The following is a 20,000-nucleotide window of genomic DNA, read 5'->3' as shown; positions in this document are numbered from 1 at the left end:
AAACTAAATACTAAAGGATACTCCAGCAGCCTCTCTGTGACTATTCAACATGCTAAAAGTAGCAACCAAATCTCCCTCAAATCACTTCTTACCATAATAAACAAGGAAAAGACATGATAGATAACAGTGCTAGACAGACCTTCACTAAAAAAAAGACTGGATGGTCACAAGTGGAATGTCTTTGATCAGGATTGACCTGGTGCTAAAAGCAATTCTTAACTTACTAGAAATAGTAGCTAAATTTCCTGTAATTCATGCCTTATCCTCTTAAAAAATGAAAGACATGTCATATAATATAAGTCCTAGACACACTGAGTCTGAACAATGAAAGCAATGGCCATGTGTGGAATGTCTGCAAGATTAGGACCTGGCTTGGGAGTTAAACAACAACAACAAGAACAATAGTCACAGAATTTTGGAATAAACTCTTCATTAAATTCACAGGGGTTACACTGCCCCACTTCCATTTTCCATAGGGAGGGCATTGTGTCACCCAACCCCTATTAAGTTGTTCTGTTCGTTTGAGGTTTTATTTTCTCGTCCTACATGGATAAGAGTGTGTATGTATGTATGCACCTGCATGCATGTGTGTGTGTGTGTGTGTGTGTGTGTGTGTGTGTGTGTGTACTGTAACCTCAATAAATTGAAGGGGATCTTCGGCTTGCAAGCTGCACAATGACCCCACTAGTTCTGGTGGAATGTAAAAAAAGTACCAAGTACATGGTGTGAAGCGCTTAGTATAAGGAAGGGTATCCAGCCGTAGATGGCATGGTGAAGCAGACATTAAAGCAGGTGATGTAGTCCTCTGACCCATGTCAACATGGACAATAGATGTTAAATGATAATAATGATGATGATGATGATGATGATGATGATGATGATATATATATATATAAATAGATGTGTGTATGTTTCCCTTGTTTACAATTAACACAGAAGAAATAGATAAACAGTTACCAGGGCAGCAAAAAATCACACAAGTAAAAAGGGCGTAACACCTCAATTTTAAAGGTAGAAACTCCGGATTTATGGGAAATGTTTTGTATAATATATATATAAATAAATAAATGGAGTTAAACACTGATGTTATTCAAATTGTTTTACTTCCGACACATGTTTCGAAGACATTGGTATTATTCCAAAGGAATAAAATAGTATAAAACATGTAAAAGAATTTGAATAACACCTGCGTTTAACTTCATTTATATATATATATATATATATATATATATATATATATATATATATATACTGTCTGACTGATTCAGGGATTAAACTTATGCCCCCTAAATAATGTACTTTACCATCCCATTGATCTGTAGAACAATTGGGTAATGGGAATTAAAGGCTTTAAATTTAATTTATTTTTTAAAATTAAATTTTAATTCTTATTTTATCTATTTATTAAATACTTTTATGCACATAGGTTTAATGTTGTCTCTGCTCTCATTTAAATGAATTCTTCCCCCTCTGATCATTCTTTTATGCAGAGCAACTGAACATCTATGTGCAAAGTTCAACCTATTCAATGATTCTTTCAGTCATTTCCATTCCCACTGTTGTCCCCTAACATATTCACTTCCTGCCATGATGGTCACCGACTCCCTACGTCCTTCCACAAATAATCATCCATGCTGGATTTTCTCTGACTCACCACACTTTACAGCTTTACCTTTTTCCTCTAACTTTACCTTTAGGGCTCAGCTGGTATAGCTTATACATTCACTGCCACAGCTGCAAGAGGTGGAATACCCGCAATTCTTGGTTCTTCTGATGGAGGTTTTGGTTGTCAAACTATACACATCATCATCATCATCATCATCATCATGCTGGCCTGGGTTGGACAGTTTGACAGGAGCTGGCCAGGCAGAAGCCAGTACCACACTTCTGTGTGTGTTTGGCACAGTTTTTATGGCTGGGTGCCCTTCCTAACATCAACCAACCCCTTGTACGGCAGTGTGGTTCTGGGTTCAGCCCAACCACACAGTTCCAGGTTCAATCCCACTGCATAGCACCTTGGGCAAGAGTCTTCTATTTTAGCCTCTAGTCGACCAAAGCCTTGAGTGAATCTGGCAGATGGAAACTGAAAGAAGCCCATCACACATACATGTGTGTGTGTGTCTTTGTGTATGTGTTTGTCCCCCCCATGCCAGTGCTTGACAACTGGTGTTGGTGTGCTTATGTCCCCACAACTTAGTGGTTCAACAAAGAGAGACTGAAAGAATAACTAAACAGATTTTACAGAAAAATAATAAGTATTGGGTTTGATGCATTTGACCAAAGTTCTTCAAGATGATGCCCCAGCATGGCCGCAGTCTGTCATCCCATCGATTTAATAAAGGATTTGGTTTCAAATTTCAAGAACGTTATCAAATATAACAAACACCTGAAAAAGACTGGAGCAGTCAAAATATTGTGACTAATACCCAAGACAGCCAGTTTGAACAGATCTGTGTATAATAATGATAATTTCTAGTTGCAGAAATTCAGACAAAACAGGGGACTACAAACCACGTGGTAGGGGGTAGCTTAATACCATGTACAAGAGGCTAAGTAGCAGCAACAACAGCAACAATATGCTTACTGTAGACAGTGCTCAGGTCCCCTTGCAAAAAAAGTTTGTCTATCAAAACTCAATGCCACTTCTGGTGATAAGATAAATGTTTTCTTTTGAATCAATGAAAGAATTTTGAGGGAAATAGCTTGATTCAGAGATGCCCAACCAATTTCGAAAAAGACTCGATACCACAACATTGAAATAACAGGAAATTTCAAACACTCCATCATCTTTGCTGCTGTTGTTTGTGTCTATTTTGCATCCGCTTGCCATGGAGTTGGCTGCACACTTATTGAAATGGTCTTTTTAAGGCTGGACGTACTACTTGTGGCTAAGCCTTACTTGTTTTTCCCTGTTTGTAGTCACACAACACGAAGCTGCAGGGTGTACTGAAGGGGTGTATCTAAACATCACGTCATGTTTAGATTATGCAGAATGTAAGCTTTCATGCTCTCTCTCTCTCTCTCTCACACACACACACATACATATACAACAGGATTCCCCCAATCAATTCCATCAACAAGGCATTGGTGGACGTGGGGTGATAAGAAAATACAGCCTCTAGGTGTCATACAATGGAATTGAACCCAAGAACATGTGGTTACAAAGTGAATGTCACTGGAATTTGTTCATTATGAAGTTATTATCATTTTCAGGATTTACTTGCCTCATTGACACAACAACAACAACAACAACAATCTGAGCTAACAAAGGAGCCTCTATGTGGTCATATAACATGCTAGAAATAACAGTGTATGGTTGGTAAAATCTCAGAACATAGTTGAGCACTTGGTGTAAGCAACATCAATAACACCAAGAATGAAGGAATAAAACTTTACAAAGTCCACGAAAGACCTCTTTACACCAACCAATAAGTATAATATGAAGGAACTACGAGAGAAAGAGGAGGACTTTGTTGAAGTGCCTGAATTAGAAAGCTTTCTTCTGTGATTCAGAAAGGAACAACCACAGACCAATGGAGTAATTAAAATATTAATAAGCCTAATGAAGATAAATGGATTTGAACTTTGAAGCCTGGTTTCTTAGGATATCACACTTCCAGTAATAAACATAGGATTCAAAAATGCAATAACCATTTTTATAAAGTCTGACAAAACAAATGACTTTTATGACGTAAAAAATTATACTCATTGTTAACTACTTAATTTTAATATAGAATAAAATTGTCAAAAAAAATAGAATAAACACTCATGATATTAGCAAAATTAAAATTAAAATAGGAAATTAGATAAAAAGATGGAATATTCTGCTAAACATGATGCATACATTGTGATTAACCCTTTTGTTATCATATTTCTGTTGAAATGAATTAATTTTGAAAATAATGAAGAATTTAGTGAAATAACTCATTATTAAGGATGCGTTTGGAACATAAATTAACATGAAACTTTGATGGGATATTTAAATTTAGATCATTTTAAACAGGAAGTTTGTATTATAGAACCATTGTTAGAATTAGGCAGGTTGATATTCCAGGGGTTAAGAAGCACAAAAAGAATTTTGCTTTGAGTCCAAGATGTAGCTCAATCATTTCTACAAAAACTGAATGAGGATTAACTAGCAAGAATATCTTAATGAATATTAATAATAAAACATTAAGAAGGTAATCGGATTCCAGCAATGGAATAATAGTAGTAATTAGCTGAATAAGAGTAATACCACAATCACAATTGGTTGATTGAATATCAATAAGAATAAAAATGGTGAAGTCCACTCCAATTTGACATCGTAGAATTTCATCTTTTGATTTTGAAATCTCTACTTATATGTACCCTGAATTCCACTGTAACTTTTCCCATAAGTGTCAAATCAAATATGGCCAGAAATTTGCTAAGAGTTATTCATAAATATTTCCCTATCGACAGAAAGTAATTCAACAAGATTTGTCTAAAAATTAATTACAGTTGTAGCTCAAACATGAAATATTAATGAAGTCCCATGTAGATAGAGCAATACGTTCCTCTTCAACCAGTCAAGAAATACAGAAGTGATAATATCTGAAGTAGAAGCCAGTCCTACTAAACCAAACTTCACCATAAAGTGTAAACCTACATTAGTGGAAGGTAGGTTGCATCAATATTAATCATACTTGAGACAAAGACAGAAAAGGAATACAATGATAATTAGTTACGTTTGCAACTTAAAAGTGCATAAAACTGGTTTTGACATAAAGTGGAAAATCTTTGAGAGGAGCAGACCTTATTGAGTATAAAACATGCAATTTATGTATAGCTGATAGAAGTTTATTTTGGCTAACAACAACAATTCTGATAATTATTTAAACTCATGATTAGAAATTTTTATGGAAAGCTACAACATCCATAAGTATTGTTAAGATTATAGAAATACATCCCAGCACCAGATTGAGTAAACTAAGTTTAACCTATCATGCAATTCCTCTTTATTCATTAGTTTATCATAGATTTTCATCAAAATACCCTAAGCATTATTCACCTAGTCTTTAATAACATGATTTTTCAAAAACTTCCATACTTTTGATCTAAGAATAATGTCAGGAATTTTTCCAAACCATTTTACTAATTTTTTTTTTCTGTTTCAATTTTGTTTTATCTAAGAGATACTACCCAGCTCAACCAAAGGAACTTTAAAGAGTTGCACTGCTTAGAGAAAGAGGGATAGAAATACTATTATGAGAGGCTGTTGAATGAGAAGAATGTATGAGAAAGAGATGACCTATCACAAATAAATACAACAGAAGGAACAACTATTAAAGTGAACAGTTGTATGGCTGAAAGTTTAAATTAAAGCTACAAAGATAGGGAAAGTAACTCAAACAGTTCCTGTGATGCTTAAATATCTAGCAAAGTAGGTTATGGACTACTCATTTGCATAGTGAATCAGGTAGATGTCAAAGAAAATGCTTATCATAACAGAACTATAATTAATTAGTATAAGAGAAAAAAGATATGTTCTCTAGTTATGAAGGTTACTAAAAGTGTTAACTGATTAAGGGAAGAATTAGCCTAGATGAAATACAGTTTGGCTTTAAATCAAGAAGAGGTATTATTCAAACCATCTTCTTGATGAGATAACTGTAGAAGTTGTACTTCACTAGGTGTAATTAATCTGTGGAAAATTTATCAATCTAGAGAAGCTTTTTGACAGGGTTTTATGTTGGGTGTGATTACTAAGGAAACTAGATGAAAACAAATGGCTTGTGAGGGTAGCGTTAAGTGGTACAGTCAGCAAGATAAGACTTAACTATGGAAAAAATGATGAATTTAGCATTCCAGTTGGAATCTACCAAAGCTCAAATCTTCATTTACTCTTGTTTATTATAGTCTTCTAAACCATAATAGAGAAAGGGAAGACAGGCAGTCCAATGAAACAGTTGTATGTTGTTGCCTTTGTTTTCACAAATGAACCTAAAGAAGAAATGGGCAAACATTCTAGACATGGAAGCAAAAACTGGAATCAAGAGGTCTTGACATAAAACTTGCAAGTAGGGAAGAAAGTACAAGTCAGCCATCAATGAAATAGCTGTGCATATGTAGAAAAAGAATTGGAAGAAATTCCACACAATGCACTTTATGTACACAAGAGGTGTAACAGAATCACAGTCAAAGCTGACAGACAGGTTGACTTCATATATGACAGATGGACAGGAACGGTTGAACAGTAGGAGCACATCTGAAATAGAATTTCCTTGAGATTTTGTTAGTTTGGCGAAAGTAGGTAATCCAAAAAGCACAGTAACAGGATTAGAACAAGGAAGCTGTTACTTCAGGAAGCTATAATCACACACACATACACACACACACACACACACACACACACATACACACACACACACACATTCTCTGTATAGAATACACTCACTTGTGGTGGCTATGGATATGCGTGTGTGTGCGTGTGCATTTGGCAGATCCTTATTTGTTGATTGACAGTAGGTGTTTAGATATTTATTTGTGGTTTTAAATTTGTTAAAGAGTTTGCTGTGTTTGTTTTTGTAGTGTGTGTTTTGTCTATCTGTGTATATCTTTAGTGGTGTGTGCGTATGTATGTGTTTTTTTTTTGTTTTTTGGTGGTGTATGTGTGTATTTTTGTTTTTTGGAAACATGTTCTGAAATTTGTGGTGTGGGTTTGTACTGTGTGTTCTTGGTTTTATGGAGATACCACAATACACAAAACAACACACACACACAAACACAAATGGTCAGAACTATTGACTACATACCCTCAACAGAAAAAAGATGAAAAGGAAAATACTTAGACAATATACCTTAAACACACAGCAAAACAAATGACAAATAATTCCACCTTAATTCTCTGAATAACTATGCTTAAAAAACATTCAACCATTTTTTCTCAATAGAAAAAGAAAAAAAGAAAAATGTTTGACAATAGATTTCAAATAAACACACACACACACACAGACGCACACACACAGACGCACACACACACACACACACACAGACGCACACACACACACACACAGACGCACACACACACACACATCTGGCTAAACCATGAATAAGGAGCTTCCCATTCACTTCAAAAGGCTTCCTGAAATTTAAACTCTGAAACCCAACTCCAGAACTACATAGACAAAACAAGAGACTGACTAAAGCAAAATTTCATTAAAACCTCAAATTTGGGTCCAAACTGTTGACCCCCTCCCCCAAATGTTTTTTTTCTGACTCTCTCTTACCCAAATTCTTTTTAATATTTGATAAGATGGATACATCAAAACCGGTAATATTTTATTAAACATTCCCTAAAATATACTTCTGTACCTCTTCCAACTTAATCTATTTCTCTCGGGGCCACGGTGCCCTAAGACTTCACCAGGTGGGGCTATTGAGTTAGAAGACATGGCCTGGGCCTATACTGGCCAAAACATATCAAAGTTATGTAACAAAAATCCTCACCAGGTCTGCCCAAGGCTACAGCAGAAGATACTTGCCCAACGTGCCACACGGCGAGACTGAAGCTGGAACCATGTGGTTGGGAAGTAAAGTTCTTATCACACAGGCACGTGTGTGTGTGTGTGTCCCACACACCACTGCATGACAACCAGTGTTGGTGTGTTTACGTCCCCATAACTTAGCAGTTTAGCAAAAGGAACCGATGGAATAAGTACCTGGCTTAAATGAAAAATAATTAGGTCGATTCATTCGACTAAATTTCTTTATGGTGGTGCTCCAGCATGACACAGTCTAATAACTAAAACAGGTAATTTATAATCGATATATATATATATATATATATATATATATATATACATGTATGTATATATGTGTGTATATATATATATACTCTTTTACTTGTTTCAGTCATTTGACTGCGGCCATGCTGGAGCAGCACCTTTAATCGAGCAACTCGACCCCGGGACTTATTCTTTGTAAGCCCAGTACTTATTCTATCGGTCTCTTATTTGCCGAACCGCTAGTTGACGGGGTACATAAACACACCAGCATTGGTTGTCAAGCAATACTAGGGGGACAAACACAGACACAGAAACACACACGCACACACACACACAGACACACACACACACACACACACACACACACATATATATATATATATATATATATATATACATATATATACGACGGGCTTCTTTCAGTTTCCGTCTACCAAATCCACTCACAAGGCTTTGGTCGGCCCGAGGCTATAGTAGAAGACACTTGTCCAAGGTGCCACGCAGTGGGACTGAACCCGGAACCATGTGGTTGGTAAGCAAGCTACTTACCACACAGCATATATATATACATGTTTACATATATAATATATATATATATATATCTGTAAAGATTGTGAGAGAAACGAAAACACAGACAGAGTGGCAACAAATGTTATTCTCGTGTACGAGACGGAATAGCATAGTTGTGGCTGGAATATGTGTGTGTGTGCGTGTGTGCGAGAGAGAGAGAGGGAGAGAGAGAGTGCGTGTGTGTGGCCTGTATAAAATGCTAAAGTACATCTGTGTCTCACAGCACCAGTTAGCTGCACTGATGATTACACACACACATACACACACCATGGAGTTGTGTTATGGATACTAACACATCAAGCAGCAGCAGGTTTTTGTTGTTGTTGTTGTTGTGTTTCTTGCACTTTACTGCTGGCTGCCTTATACAACGTGTATTACACACACGCAATGACATACATTCGTTTTAAGAAACACTCCCACTCCCCTTCTTCCTCTCATATTTTCCAACATAAGAATGTGTGTATGTGTGTACATGTCTCCACTTGTGTATAAATACACAAACATTTTCTTTTGTTTTACACACACACATAAACATATTACCCACTCCATATATATAAATGCTATATCTATCTATCTATCTATCTATCTATCTATCTATCTATCTATCTATCTATCTATCTATCTATCTATCTATCTGTCTATCTATCTGTCTGTTTAATGTGTTTGTATCCCCCCCACACACACACGTGTGTTGCGTTAAGACAAAAACGCAGTCATTTTTTTTTTTCCTAAATATTTTCCTGTTATCCAAATTCTTTATTCAGCCATCCATAGATACATACAGATACACGTATATATACATACACAAATACAAGTGTTGACATACATTTTGATAGCGAGATATACATAATTTTAAATATGCACACACACACACGAATTCAAAATAAAGCGATGGTGTGCGTGTGTTTGTTTGTGTGTGTGTGTGTGAAAAGTGCGCGAAAATTAGGTCAGTATGGCTGCTGCGAAGTAGGATAGTCATCTGGCCTTCCTGTACCTCTTCCCCTTGTGACACAGTAATGAGGGAAGCAGGAGGGAAAGGGGGCGGAATAGAAAGTTATGAATAGTAGAAGGAGTTGCATATGTGTGATAGAGACAGAGTATGTGTATGATGGTGACAGTGGGTGAAAGGGGGAGAAGAGTGTAAGAATTGGAGAGAGCGAGGGGAGGGGAGGGGAGGAGGTAAAAATCAAAGGAAACTAAATAAACTGAATTGTTTGGCTGGTGTGAAGAGAGTTAAATATAGTTGTGGCAATTGTTGTTGGTGTTTATTTCTGAACTGAAGTATCATTTGGTGGACTATGTTGAAGCGAGAAGTTTAGTCGAAAACAATTGTTTAACGACAATCATGTAAATAATGAGCTAGAAATAGCAGCCATTCTCTCTTAAACCGCTAATCGTCTTCCAAAAGAAAAGGACCCATGGGGAATTGCAGACCTAGTTACTGCGTCAGAATGGAGCAGTGGTTCCTAACCTGTGGTCCGCAAAGGTAGTACTAGGGATCCATGAACTAAATTCATATACACATAGACATAAGGATAAGGGGTCCGTGAGGAAAACTAATTTAAATAAGAGGGTCTTGGCAGTGAAACGGTTGGGAACCACTGGAATAAAGGATGAGATGGTTATGGCAGGAACTTTGATAAGAAACGATCTGTGGTTACACGTTTCTCTCTCTCTCTCTTTATATATATATATATATATATATATATATATATGTGTGTGTGTGTGTGTGTGTGTGTGTGTGTGTGTGTGTGTGTATGCATTTATATATATATATATACACACACACATTATATACATGTGTGTGTGTGGTTAATTTCATGTGGTAAACACATTGCTAAATGATTCCGGGTTGCAGTTTCCCTATCAGTGCTGGATTATATTTCACTTTTCAAAGACGTACTTTAGATCAATATGAATCTGGTTTAGGGGTTTGCAGTCAAAGACTTGAAGATCACAGAGTGGTGGACTTGCTTAAATTTTTTGCGTCAAAAAACTTAAGGACCGACTCTGTAGTTGATTGAATGTTCTGAATTTCGTGACGAAAACTTAGAAGCTCATCTTCCAGAGAATATTTTGCTCAGTTTGAAGTGAAAAACTTAAGGAACAGATCACAATTGGCAGAAAAGTTAAGGATCATCCCTGAAACCTAAACGAACAGCTTTCTTTTCTTTTTTTTTTCTTTCTTTCTTTCTTTTCTTTTCTTTCTTCTTACTTTGAAGAGACCAAATTAGTGGGCGGCTATCGCAATAAATAACACAGGTACATGGCCAACGGAACAGAAAGAAGCGCACGCGCGCACTAAACAAGGGTTTGCAAAGTTCCGTAGAAGTTGATGTTTGAAGTGAAATTTAAAGGCGAAGAGAAATAAACAGATGAAACAAATAGTAATTTGAAGAGTAACAGCAAAAATGTTTTACCTACCTTCACTCGCCATTGCGGACCGAACGGGGGAACACCCCGTCGTCGCCATCGATTGGTTGTGTGTCAATCACGTGCCCGATGATATTGTGGGAATTCCGTGCATTTGTTCGAATCGAATTTACAGCGGGTTGTTTTTGGTGCTGATTAAAGCCATCTGAAAGTTGTGAGTGAGTGGAGAGAATGGAGTTGAAGGAAAGAAGGAGGAGAGGAGAGAGAAGTTGAAGTAGAGTGAATGTGAAGGAAGGAGAGAAACGAAACAAGAACAAAAAAAGGCACAGAGGAACGAGAGGGGTGGACAAAAGGCAGGAGAGAGAGAGAGAGAGAGAGAGAGAGTAAGCGATAGAGAGAAAGAGAAAGTAAAAGAGCTATAAGCAACAGTAGTTGGTGTTGTGGATTAGGCACTAGTAACCTCTTACACTGCTTACTGCTGCTTAGTTAAAGCTGTCGAGTGCCGCCAGTGGTATATATGTGTGTGTGTGTGTGTGTGGTAAAGAGTACTTTTACAGCTGACTGCCGATTATGTGTTCACTATTTGTGAAAGGCACTTGTACTTAACGGATTGCCAAGCGCTTGTTCTCCACACGCACAACTGTGCAAGCGCTCCTCCCCTTCTGCCTCCTTCTCCTCCTCCTCCTCCTGCTCTTAGGCTCTTTGCTTTCTTCAAATCTATTTATTAACATATCTTCAGATCACAGCTTAAGTCAGCTGGCTTTGTTTTTCTTCTTTGACTCGGTACTTAATCCTCGTTGTTTGGATTTTAGTTAGAAATGGTTAAGCGTCTAACAAAATGTTGAAATTCGTTAAAATCTTCATCGTGAAGTTTTTATTAAAACCTTATTCATATTTAGAATGTTTTACTGGAATATGAAATCGATCCAAGTACTTGATTGGTTTTTAATTTCATCAATCTCAAAACGATTAAATAAGGTTGAATTTACCTCATTGACATTTGATCAGAACGTAAAAGCGTTCCAGATATGACCATCCGTCAATCTTTTTATTCAATTTACGCATAGGCGCAGGTGTGGCTGTGGTAAGATGCTTGCTTCTCAACTACATGGTTCCGAGTTCAGTCCCACTGCAAGGCACCTTGAGCAAGTGTCTTCTGTAACCACGGGCTGACCAAAACCTTATGAGTAGATTTGGTAGACGAATACTGAAAGAAGCCCATCGGACACGCACGTGCACACACACGCACCCCCCCACACACACACACAACAGACTCAATCATAGACCAACTTCCAGCTATTTCTTTTCTTTCTTTCTTTCTTTCTTTCTCACACCCACCTCTCCACCATAACTACTTCTGTTTAATGCATTCACAGTGGTAATAATCGTAAGACCGTTCATGAGTGTCTATCGATCTATCTGTCTGTCTGTCTGTCTGACCGTCCATCCATCCATCTCTCTCTCTCTCTCTCTCTCTCTCTCTCTCTCTCTTCTCTATCTATCTATCTATCTTTCTATCTATCAGTCTATCTATATGTAAGTTTGTCTGCCGGTCTGTCTGTCTAGAAGCATATACATGCATGTCAGTATGTATTTATAAATGTGAATGTACATATATGCACGCACACATACATACATACATACATACATACATACATACATACATACATACATGCATGCATGCATACTTACATACATACATACATACATACATACATACATACATACATAAATACATACATACATACATACATACATACATACATGCATGCATGCATACATAAATACATACATACATACATACATACATGCATGCATGCATGCATACATGCATGCATGCATAAATACATACATACATACATACATACATACATACATACATACATGCATACTTACATAATCAGATGGGTTGAGGTTCACTGCAACTATGTCGGACGTGTCCTTTATTGATGAGCAAAAGGTGTTTTCTTAAGGTGAATGAAGTACAGAATTTAACACTTAAGAATTTCTCACTGTGTGTGTATGTATGTGCGTGAGTATGTGTGTGTGTGTGTATCATATCAAATATCCACTTGCATTGACCAAAGCACCTCATTGCCTTGCAGTGCCCCGATTATATCCTTCTACACATTCTCTCCTCTTCTTCATGCATTGCTTAACGTTAGAACTGTCTGGAGCTCCTTGACCAGAGTAGGTGAGGAAGATCCACAAGCTGTGAAGAGATGCTATGTAAAACCGAAACACAAATCGTGGTAAGTTTTACAACTTTTCTATCGTCTTCTTTTCTTTTCTTCCCTGTTTTTTATTTTCCGTGATTTGATTCCATCCCCAATCCGATCAGAACTTTGTCTGTCTGGATTGTTCTCTGATGTTTTATACAAATGTTTTCTTGTATATTTCTGTGGTCTTTCTAATGACTGTGAAATCATTGGGGTAGGAGATGAATATCCCCTCGAAATAGGTACAGTTTCATAGGAGACAGACCACTCTTTCTTGAGAAGTTATCTTCCTTATGAAAGATAAGCTTTCTCCCTTACAGTCCAGTAAACGTACACTAGGCTCACCACAACAATTGCAACAAAAACGAATCCAGTGTTATTTGACTTAGATGAAGGTTTCTTATAACATACTAAAAGTCCCAAAGAATCGTCGGAGTGGAACATGGTAAAATAACAGAATGAAAACGCATCACTATTTTGCCAATTTTAAAAATTTGGCGCAACTTTAAATGGTCATAACTTCTTAACTAATCAATATAATCCAAAACAAGGAACCCATTTACCTATGTTTTCATGGTTAATCTTTCAAATAAAAAAGAATGAGTTACCCGCCTCCTATAAAATTAAAAATGGCTCCCCCACTTCCGCACGTACATATGCGTCGACAATAAAATTGTTTACCACAGGATAAAATAAAACTCCTAATCCCAAGTGCTTTCGTTTATATTGACATCATCAGGGGATAAGAAAGAAAGCAAATAAAATACATAGACACAAGTATATGGTGTATAGTAAAAGCTTACAGTGCACAATGTCCGTCTGTTCAGTTCCCTTTTCAGTCATCCCTGTCCTAGCCATTGTTCTGAAAAACACCTCTGCACTCTGAACAAGCAGGTGAGCATGGAAGCCCATGCTGGCAGCAGCAGCAGCAGCAGCAGCCAGAACGCAGCGTCCCACAACCTCACTTGCAGCCGCACAGCACTAGAATCAACAACGACTGTGGTGCAGGGCCACAGTCAGAGATGACTGGTTTAAATGTTCCACCTGAGAGCTTCCATCCACAGTCTTTAGCATTTTGTGTGTTCCCATGTCACTCTAGGACTTGGTGGTAGACATGCAGGCTATGGTACTTCGTAGCTGCGAGCTGGCAGAAACGTTAGCACGCAGGGCGAAATGCTTAGCGGTATTTCGTCTGCGTTACGTTGTGAGTTCAAATTCCGCCGAGGTCGACTTTGCCTTTCATCCTTTCGGGGTCGATAAATTAAGTACCAGTTATGCACTGGGGTCGATGTAATCGACTTAATACCTATGTCTGTCCTTGTTTGTCCCCTCTGTGTTTAGCCCCTTGTGGGTAATAAAGAAATAGGTACTTCGTAGCTGCTGATGTTGGTCGCAACGTATTAGGAAGAACTGCCTTATTACTCGTGGTGACAAGGGCTTGGAATCGGCGATATCTAACATCATCGAGGGAGTTACTGGGGTTCTATTTATAGACAGTGGCCATTGCCTACTCACTTACCGCAATGATACCGTCCTTTTTTTGCCCTTTTACTCCTGAAAACTTCCACCTCTTCCCGAAATGCCTCGCTGTCTTAAATAAGTTTGAAACCTGCCGTCTTCCCGATCCCAAAAGCCCTGGATGTGGTACCACAATTCAAGAAAATATGCATGCAAACTTGGACCCCAAGCTTATGCTTGATCGAATTAATACCCATGTACCTGACTTCTGCTTCTTTCTTTGGTTCAGGTCAGAAGTGGTTGCCATGTTTGTTTTCTCCTGCAAGGTGGATGAGGAGAGCAAGTAGGTCTGTGTCGTCTCCGACTAACACAGTTTCTCTGCCTCAGAGATTCTCACTCCAGTTTGGATAACAAGAGTATCTGCATCCCCTCTGGAACGGATAACTTTACAACCTTCTTTGGTCAGGGCATCTCCCAAAAGGTTCAAGAAAGCGTTGCTTGTTTCCTTGGTTTGAGAGGAATTACATCTTTTTAACTAGAGCTTCGTGGACAGATGGAATGTTCCCTTCCTACCCTTACACTCCACTCAGTGCCGATGTGTGCTGTCTTTTGTTGAAGGTCCTGCCTCATAACCATCAAATACAAACACTGCCTGACCATAGCGTTTGTAACGTATCTGGTATAGTCCTGCAATGTCTTGCATGTTTCACCAAGTTGCCATGGAATGAAATAGAGAAGGGCACCTCCATCAAGGATGAATGTAATATTTTTACATGGTGCTGGGTTGTGTGGTACCTCGGACCAGACGGCATCAGCTAGTTGTGGCCTTACAGCTTTCGGGAGTTTTTCCTTCCCTTCGAACAAGGCAGGTGGGTAGTTGCAGAGTTCATAGATTCGAAAGATCCTTTGCCTGAAATCCTACAATAATGAGTTGTTGAAATAGAAGAAGATCGATCTGTACTTCCTCATCACCTGTCTTGATTGCCGACTTTGAGTCAAAAGTCATAGCTTGGGCTTTCCTTTTGAAACTGTACTTGACCACATGTTGTCCAACCATTTCATTAAGAATATCATATCCGATCCTTTTTTGCATCATCCACATTAACTGACTATGTTGCAGAGGGATGAGTCTGCTTCGAATGGAGACCTCCAATCAATGAAGGACAGCAATTGGCTGGTTACTATTCTCCCTTGTTTGCCGCGTTTCTAATGTCTTTATGCTGTTTACTCATCTCGTATGTGATGGATGTCAGCTGTTGCATTGCTATGTTTACTTCTGCACAGATTGGCATTGAAAGACACTAGACCAGTCTTTCGGTTTCTGTCATTCCCCTCCCTCTAGAAAGACTTCCACTCGTCTTCAGGCTTCCAATCACGTCCTGTTCGATCACCAGGTCTGGAGGCAACTCTATCCAGAAGCGGCCACCCCTCTTTACATGTAGTCCCTTGCTGAACTGTTGGTAGACATTGAGGTGTGTGCCTTCCAGTTTTGTCATCTTCTGCAGATAGAGGTGCAATAACTTCGTGCACAAGTTATGGCCGGAGGCAGCTAAGTACGGAAGCTTGGCTTGCAACGTCTCCAGATCAAGGTACCAATCTCCGGTTTGTTCTGATCGCATGAATGACCTCATGATGTCTATCATCTCCATGTATTGCAGTCACCGGCGTGCAGTACGGTAGATCGATTCCAACATGTTCTTGTGTGTCTCAAGTTTCTGCTGTAGCTCCTGCAGGTACAAAGATGATTACACATCATTGAGGGTGATTTCGCTAGAGAGGAGATCATCACAGATGTTCCCTATAGTCTCCAATTCCAGTGGCACACTGCCATTGGATAAAGGCAACTTGATCCCCAACAGGCTGCTCAAGAGAAGTGTGTGAAGGACAGAATCTATAAGGTGATGACCATGAATGGCACAAGCAACAGCGTTTCCAGTGAATGTATGGGTAACAGTATTCCCAGCGAAGATCACTTCCAAGATTTCTTGAAGGCCAGTTCTTCTCATCAAGTGTCCAATGCTACCCAGACAGCTAATTAATGTGTGAAATCCCCCAAGTCTTAAAATAATCGGATGTAGATCAATATCCTCTCTAGCATTTTCCACAATTGTAGTTGCTTTGAAACACAAGAGCTGGTCAAAAGTGAACTCTGGTGTTGCTCCATAACGCTTGGCATGCTCTGCAACGAAGTGTAAGGTTGAGTTGACACATGTCATGTCATTCGAGTTCATATCAACCGTAGGAAGGAACATGGTAGATGACTGTCCTGGGTGGTCTCCGTTGTTTAACATTTGCATGTATCCCGACGATGCTGGTCTTGGTAACCGGACTGACAGGGACGTTTTTCACAGGAGATCTACCTTGGGGCTTTCCCTGTGCTTGAGTTCCTCTGGCAAAGCTTCATACTTGATATTAGCAATTTCATCACCAAGTGATATGAATGTCTTAAAGCTGATATGTTCTACTGCAGCGATCTCCTCTGCTGTCGCAGACACAAGTTTTACCACCGAAGTGCCATCACATTTGGGTAACTGCTATAACACCCATTCTGTGGAATGTCCTAGAGTCGTCAAGAGTCCTAGTGTCATGATCCATGTTGTCGGCCACATATTGAACAAACTGTCCAGGGGGAACCCCGAAATGTCTAATATCTTGTTTACTGCTGCACTTCGTTCATATTTTTGCATATGAACTACAGAATCCATGGGCATTCAGTGTGTCAATCAGAAATCATGAGGCAAAATGCGAATGCATTTGCACACCTGGACCTAATTGCAATAGTTCAGTCAGAACTCTGGGGCGAGCAGCCTGCAATATCGCTTGCCTCAATGAGCACACCTACAACCGTTTTTCTTTTCCAACAAATACGGTGTTCAGTAGTAAGCATAGTGACTCTGGAATATAGTTAGTAGCTTCCTCATTGATATCCTCATTGAAAGACTAGTTGGGTAAGTGTAGTTCAGTTGTGCAACTGACTTAAAATCAATTCTAATGAAATTGACCGCAGTCTCAACTTCGGTCTCAACTTCTCTGCTTCTGAATCATCATCCTTGGGCTGTTTCACCATAATACTGGATTCACGTTGAAGACTTGCTTTTGCTATGCGTTCACAACCCTTGTCACCCAGTGTAACTGTTGCTCCATCTGTCAGTTTCTTGTTGCAAAATACGCAAAAGAAAATGGTTAAATATTAATATAGGCCTAAAGATAGGCATTATGGGAAAACCTACATGTAATTATGAATATTATTACCTCTATTGATGTCTTACATGCAACACAAACATCCCAACTTTAGAATCCAATACTTGGTCATACTATATCATACACACTTCTTGTACCAATTGTATAGTACATACAATGCCGGTTAAAGGTTAAAGTGGGGTGAGGCTATTCCTGGTAAGACTATAGGGTAGTTCTAAATCTCTTGGCAGACATTTCCATGTGAAAGATGTACTAGAAAAACATAGGTTAGAACACAAAAAATGTCTTGATAGCTTCATAAGAAGTGTTACCTGTTTGTACCTTGGTTGCCTAATCCTGAAATCCAAAAGTTCACACCTGAAAAAAAATTTCCACTCAAAAGGGTTTCTGTAGCAATTAGTGGTGGGTTCTGGGGAATATCAGCTAATCTAACTGGATTATTAGGGGCTTAACTCTATACGTAAATCATACATCACTTCTTTTTATTTCAGTTCCTAATTAAAAAAAAAACTTTTTTAAAGATAAGTATGCTAACCTTCTTTGGCTTCTGTTATCCATCCATCCATCCATGCATGCATGCATGCATGCATCCATCCATCCATCCAGTCAGCATCCAGCCATCGAACCATACATTTATTCTCATAAACCAATGGGTTCTGAGAGGAAAGTTTATTTTTTTAGTGATTTCCGTTAGGTGGCCGTGTACTTTGACCGTTGTGCATTGAAGCGATCCAACTTCTGAAAACGGTTCAGAACAGTTTCCAAGTTACTTGGCATGGAGATTATTAAACTAATACCAAATAAAATTAAATTGAGAATAAGAAGAAAAAAGAAAAAGAAAGCAATATGAATACATAAGAATAAATGGTGTAAAAGTTCCTGTTTTATAATATCCAATATAATCCATTCGATCTGCTGCTATATTACAGCTTTCGACTGATACAAATTGGCCAGAGCCCCTCTGGAAGCAGCATTGTTCCCAAATGTTTCTATGAGATGTATAAGGAGAGTGGAGTTGTCGTAAAGGGATCTGTTGAAGATCGCACTCGTTTGCATTTCTCTTACCAGACCATCGATGGCAAACGTTAACATCTTGGACAATATCTTCAACTCTGTTTTACCATAGTTACGAACTAAAAAGTATCGACGACTTTTCTTTTGTCAGCGCCCTTGCCTAGCAGTGTTACCACCCTTTGGCTCACAGCCCTAGGAATTCTCCGTATTGCAGCCAGTCGCAACAAATATCTGACAAAAGAACATTAATCAAGTCTGATGCGAATTCGTTGAATTCGTAGTGCTGGTCACCCAAACTCTGCGATTTGCACCTTGTGCAACCGCTCATCGTCTCCCTTTACGTCTTCTTCTGAGAGCCGCAATAGAATGTCGAGGCAGGCACTAAAGCTCACTATCGTTTCAAACTCATCATTTGTTACTTAACTTACAAACAGCCGAACGAAGTGCTCCCGGAAAGGCGTACGTATTTATTCTGAGCCGAATGGTACGCACCTGTCCCGATCCATCAAAAGCCTAATTGTGACTTTTCATGCCGAAACTCCGCTCTCGGACCCATCAGACAACTCTTGTTTTCTTGTGTTTTAACGTACGGTCCTTACTCTGACGACGCAGCCCTCATGCTTCGCGTTGAAGAAATGGTCAAAGGCCATTTTCGTCAGTGGCATGTCGGTCTCGATACTTTTACTAATCATCTCTTCTATATTACTAGCAAGTTTTTCCTCTAATCTATTTATCTTGTAAGAAATAGGATCACGCTTGGTCGTATTGTGTAGGAAATACGATTGCACGCGGTTCTACTCTTAACGAATTATTCAAAGCCATAAAATACATACAAACGATAATAGGACATAAGTGAATTGACACAAGTCTTCTGTTGGTAGATAAATATTATTTATTTTACATATTTTACAATCATGTGGATTCTAAGAGTTCGTAAGCGTTAGCATGTTTTTGTGTCTGTGTGTTCGTGAGGCGTAAAAGGTACTGACCAGTGAAATGACGATGGAATTTGGTTCACAGTTCATGTTGTTGGTATCAGCCTGGCAACAGGTAGTAACAGATGGCTTAAGGTAGTTCTTAGAAGAACTAGAACCCAAGAACAGATAATTGATTTACCGTTTATGAGGTACAGTGTAAGAGTTCCATATCAAGATGTTGCGTCTCGTAGTTGAGATTAATTGAATCACTCATTGTGTTTATCTTTCTCTTGATATGAATATACTTCCAGATGTGTTAACTGTAGCCGTTTTTCCCGTGGTGAGATTTTCACCTAACCGCTATAGTTGAATCTGTAGTTGTCTTGTGTACAAATTAAACCTTCGATGTTCGGCGATGAGTTGTGTCTGTCGCTTGGTTTTTGCTGCGTCTTCATTATATATTCTGCTTGGTTATTTTTCTCTAGTTATAGATATCCTGT

The 20,000-nt window shown here is 38.6% G+C and overlaps 1 protein-coding gene across 1 annotated transcript in view; it reads left to right on the top strand.

Annotated features, from left to right (window-relative positions):
- The first annotated feature begins 9,709 nt into the window (after positions 1-9,709).
- The window catches only part of LOC115232082, a 121,796-nt gene continuing 111,505 nt past the window's right edge, over positions 9,710-20,000 (top strand). The window contains exons 1-2 of the mRNA XM_036500240.1: positions 9,710-9,804; positions 12,797-12,943. Of these exons, the coding sequence (XP_036356133.1) occupies positions 9,737-9,804; positions 12,797-12,943 (215 nt within the window). The 5' untranslated portion in view covers positions 9,710-9,736. The remainder of the gene's footprint in view (positions 9,805-12,796; positions 12,944-20,000) is intronic.

Source organism: Octopus sinensis, unplaced genomic scaffold, assembly GCF_006345805.1.
Source record: "Octopus sinensis unplaced genomic scaffold, ASM634580v1 Contig19304_ERROPOS200000, whole genome shotgun sequence".
Taxonomy (NCBI): Eukaryota; Metazoa; Mollusca; class Cephalopoda; order Octopoda; family Octopodidae; genus Octopus; species Octopus sinensis.
The sequence above is the reverse complement of the archived record's forward strand: the minus strand, read 5'-3'. Positions and strand labels throughout refer to the sequence as shown.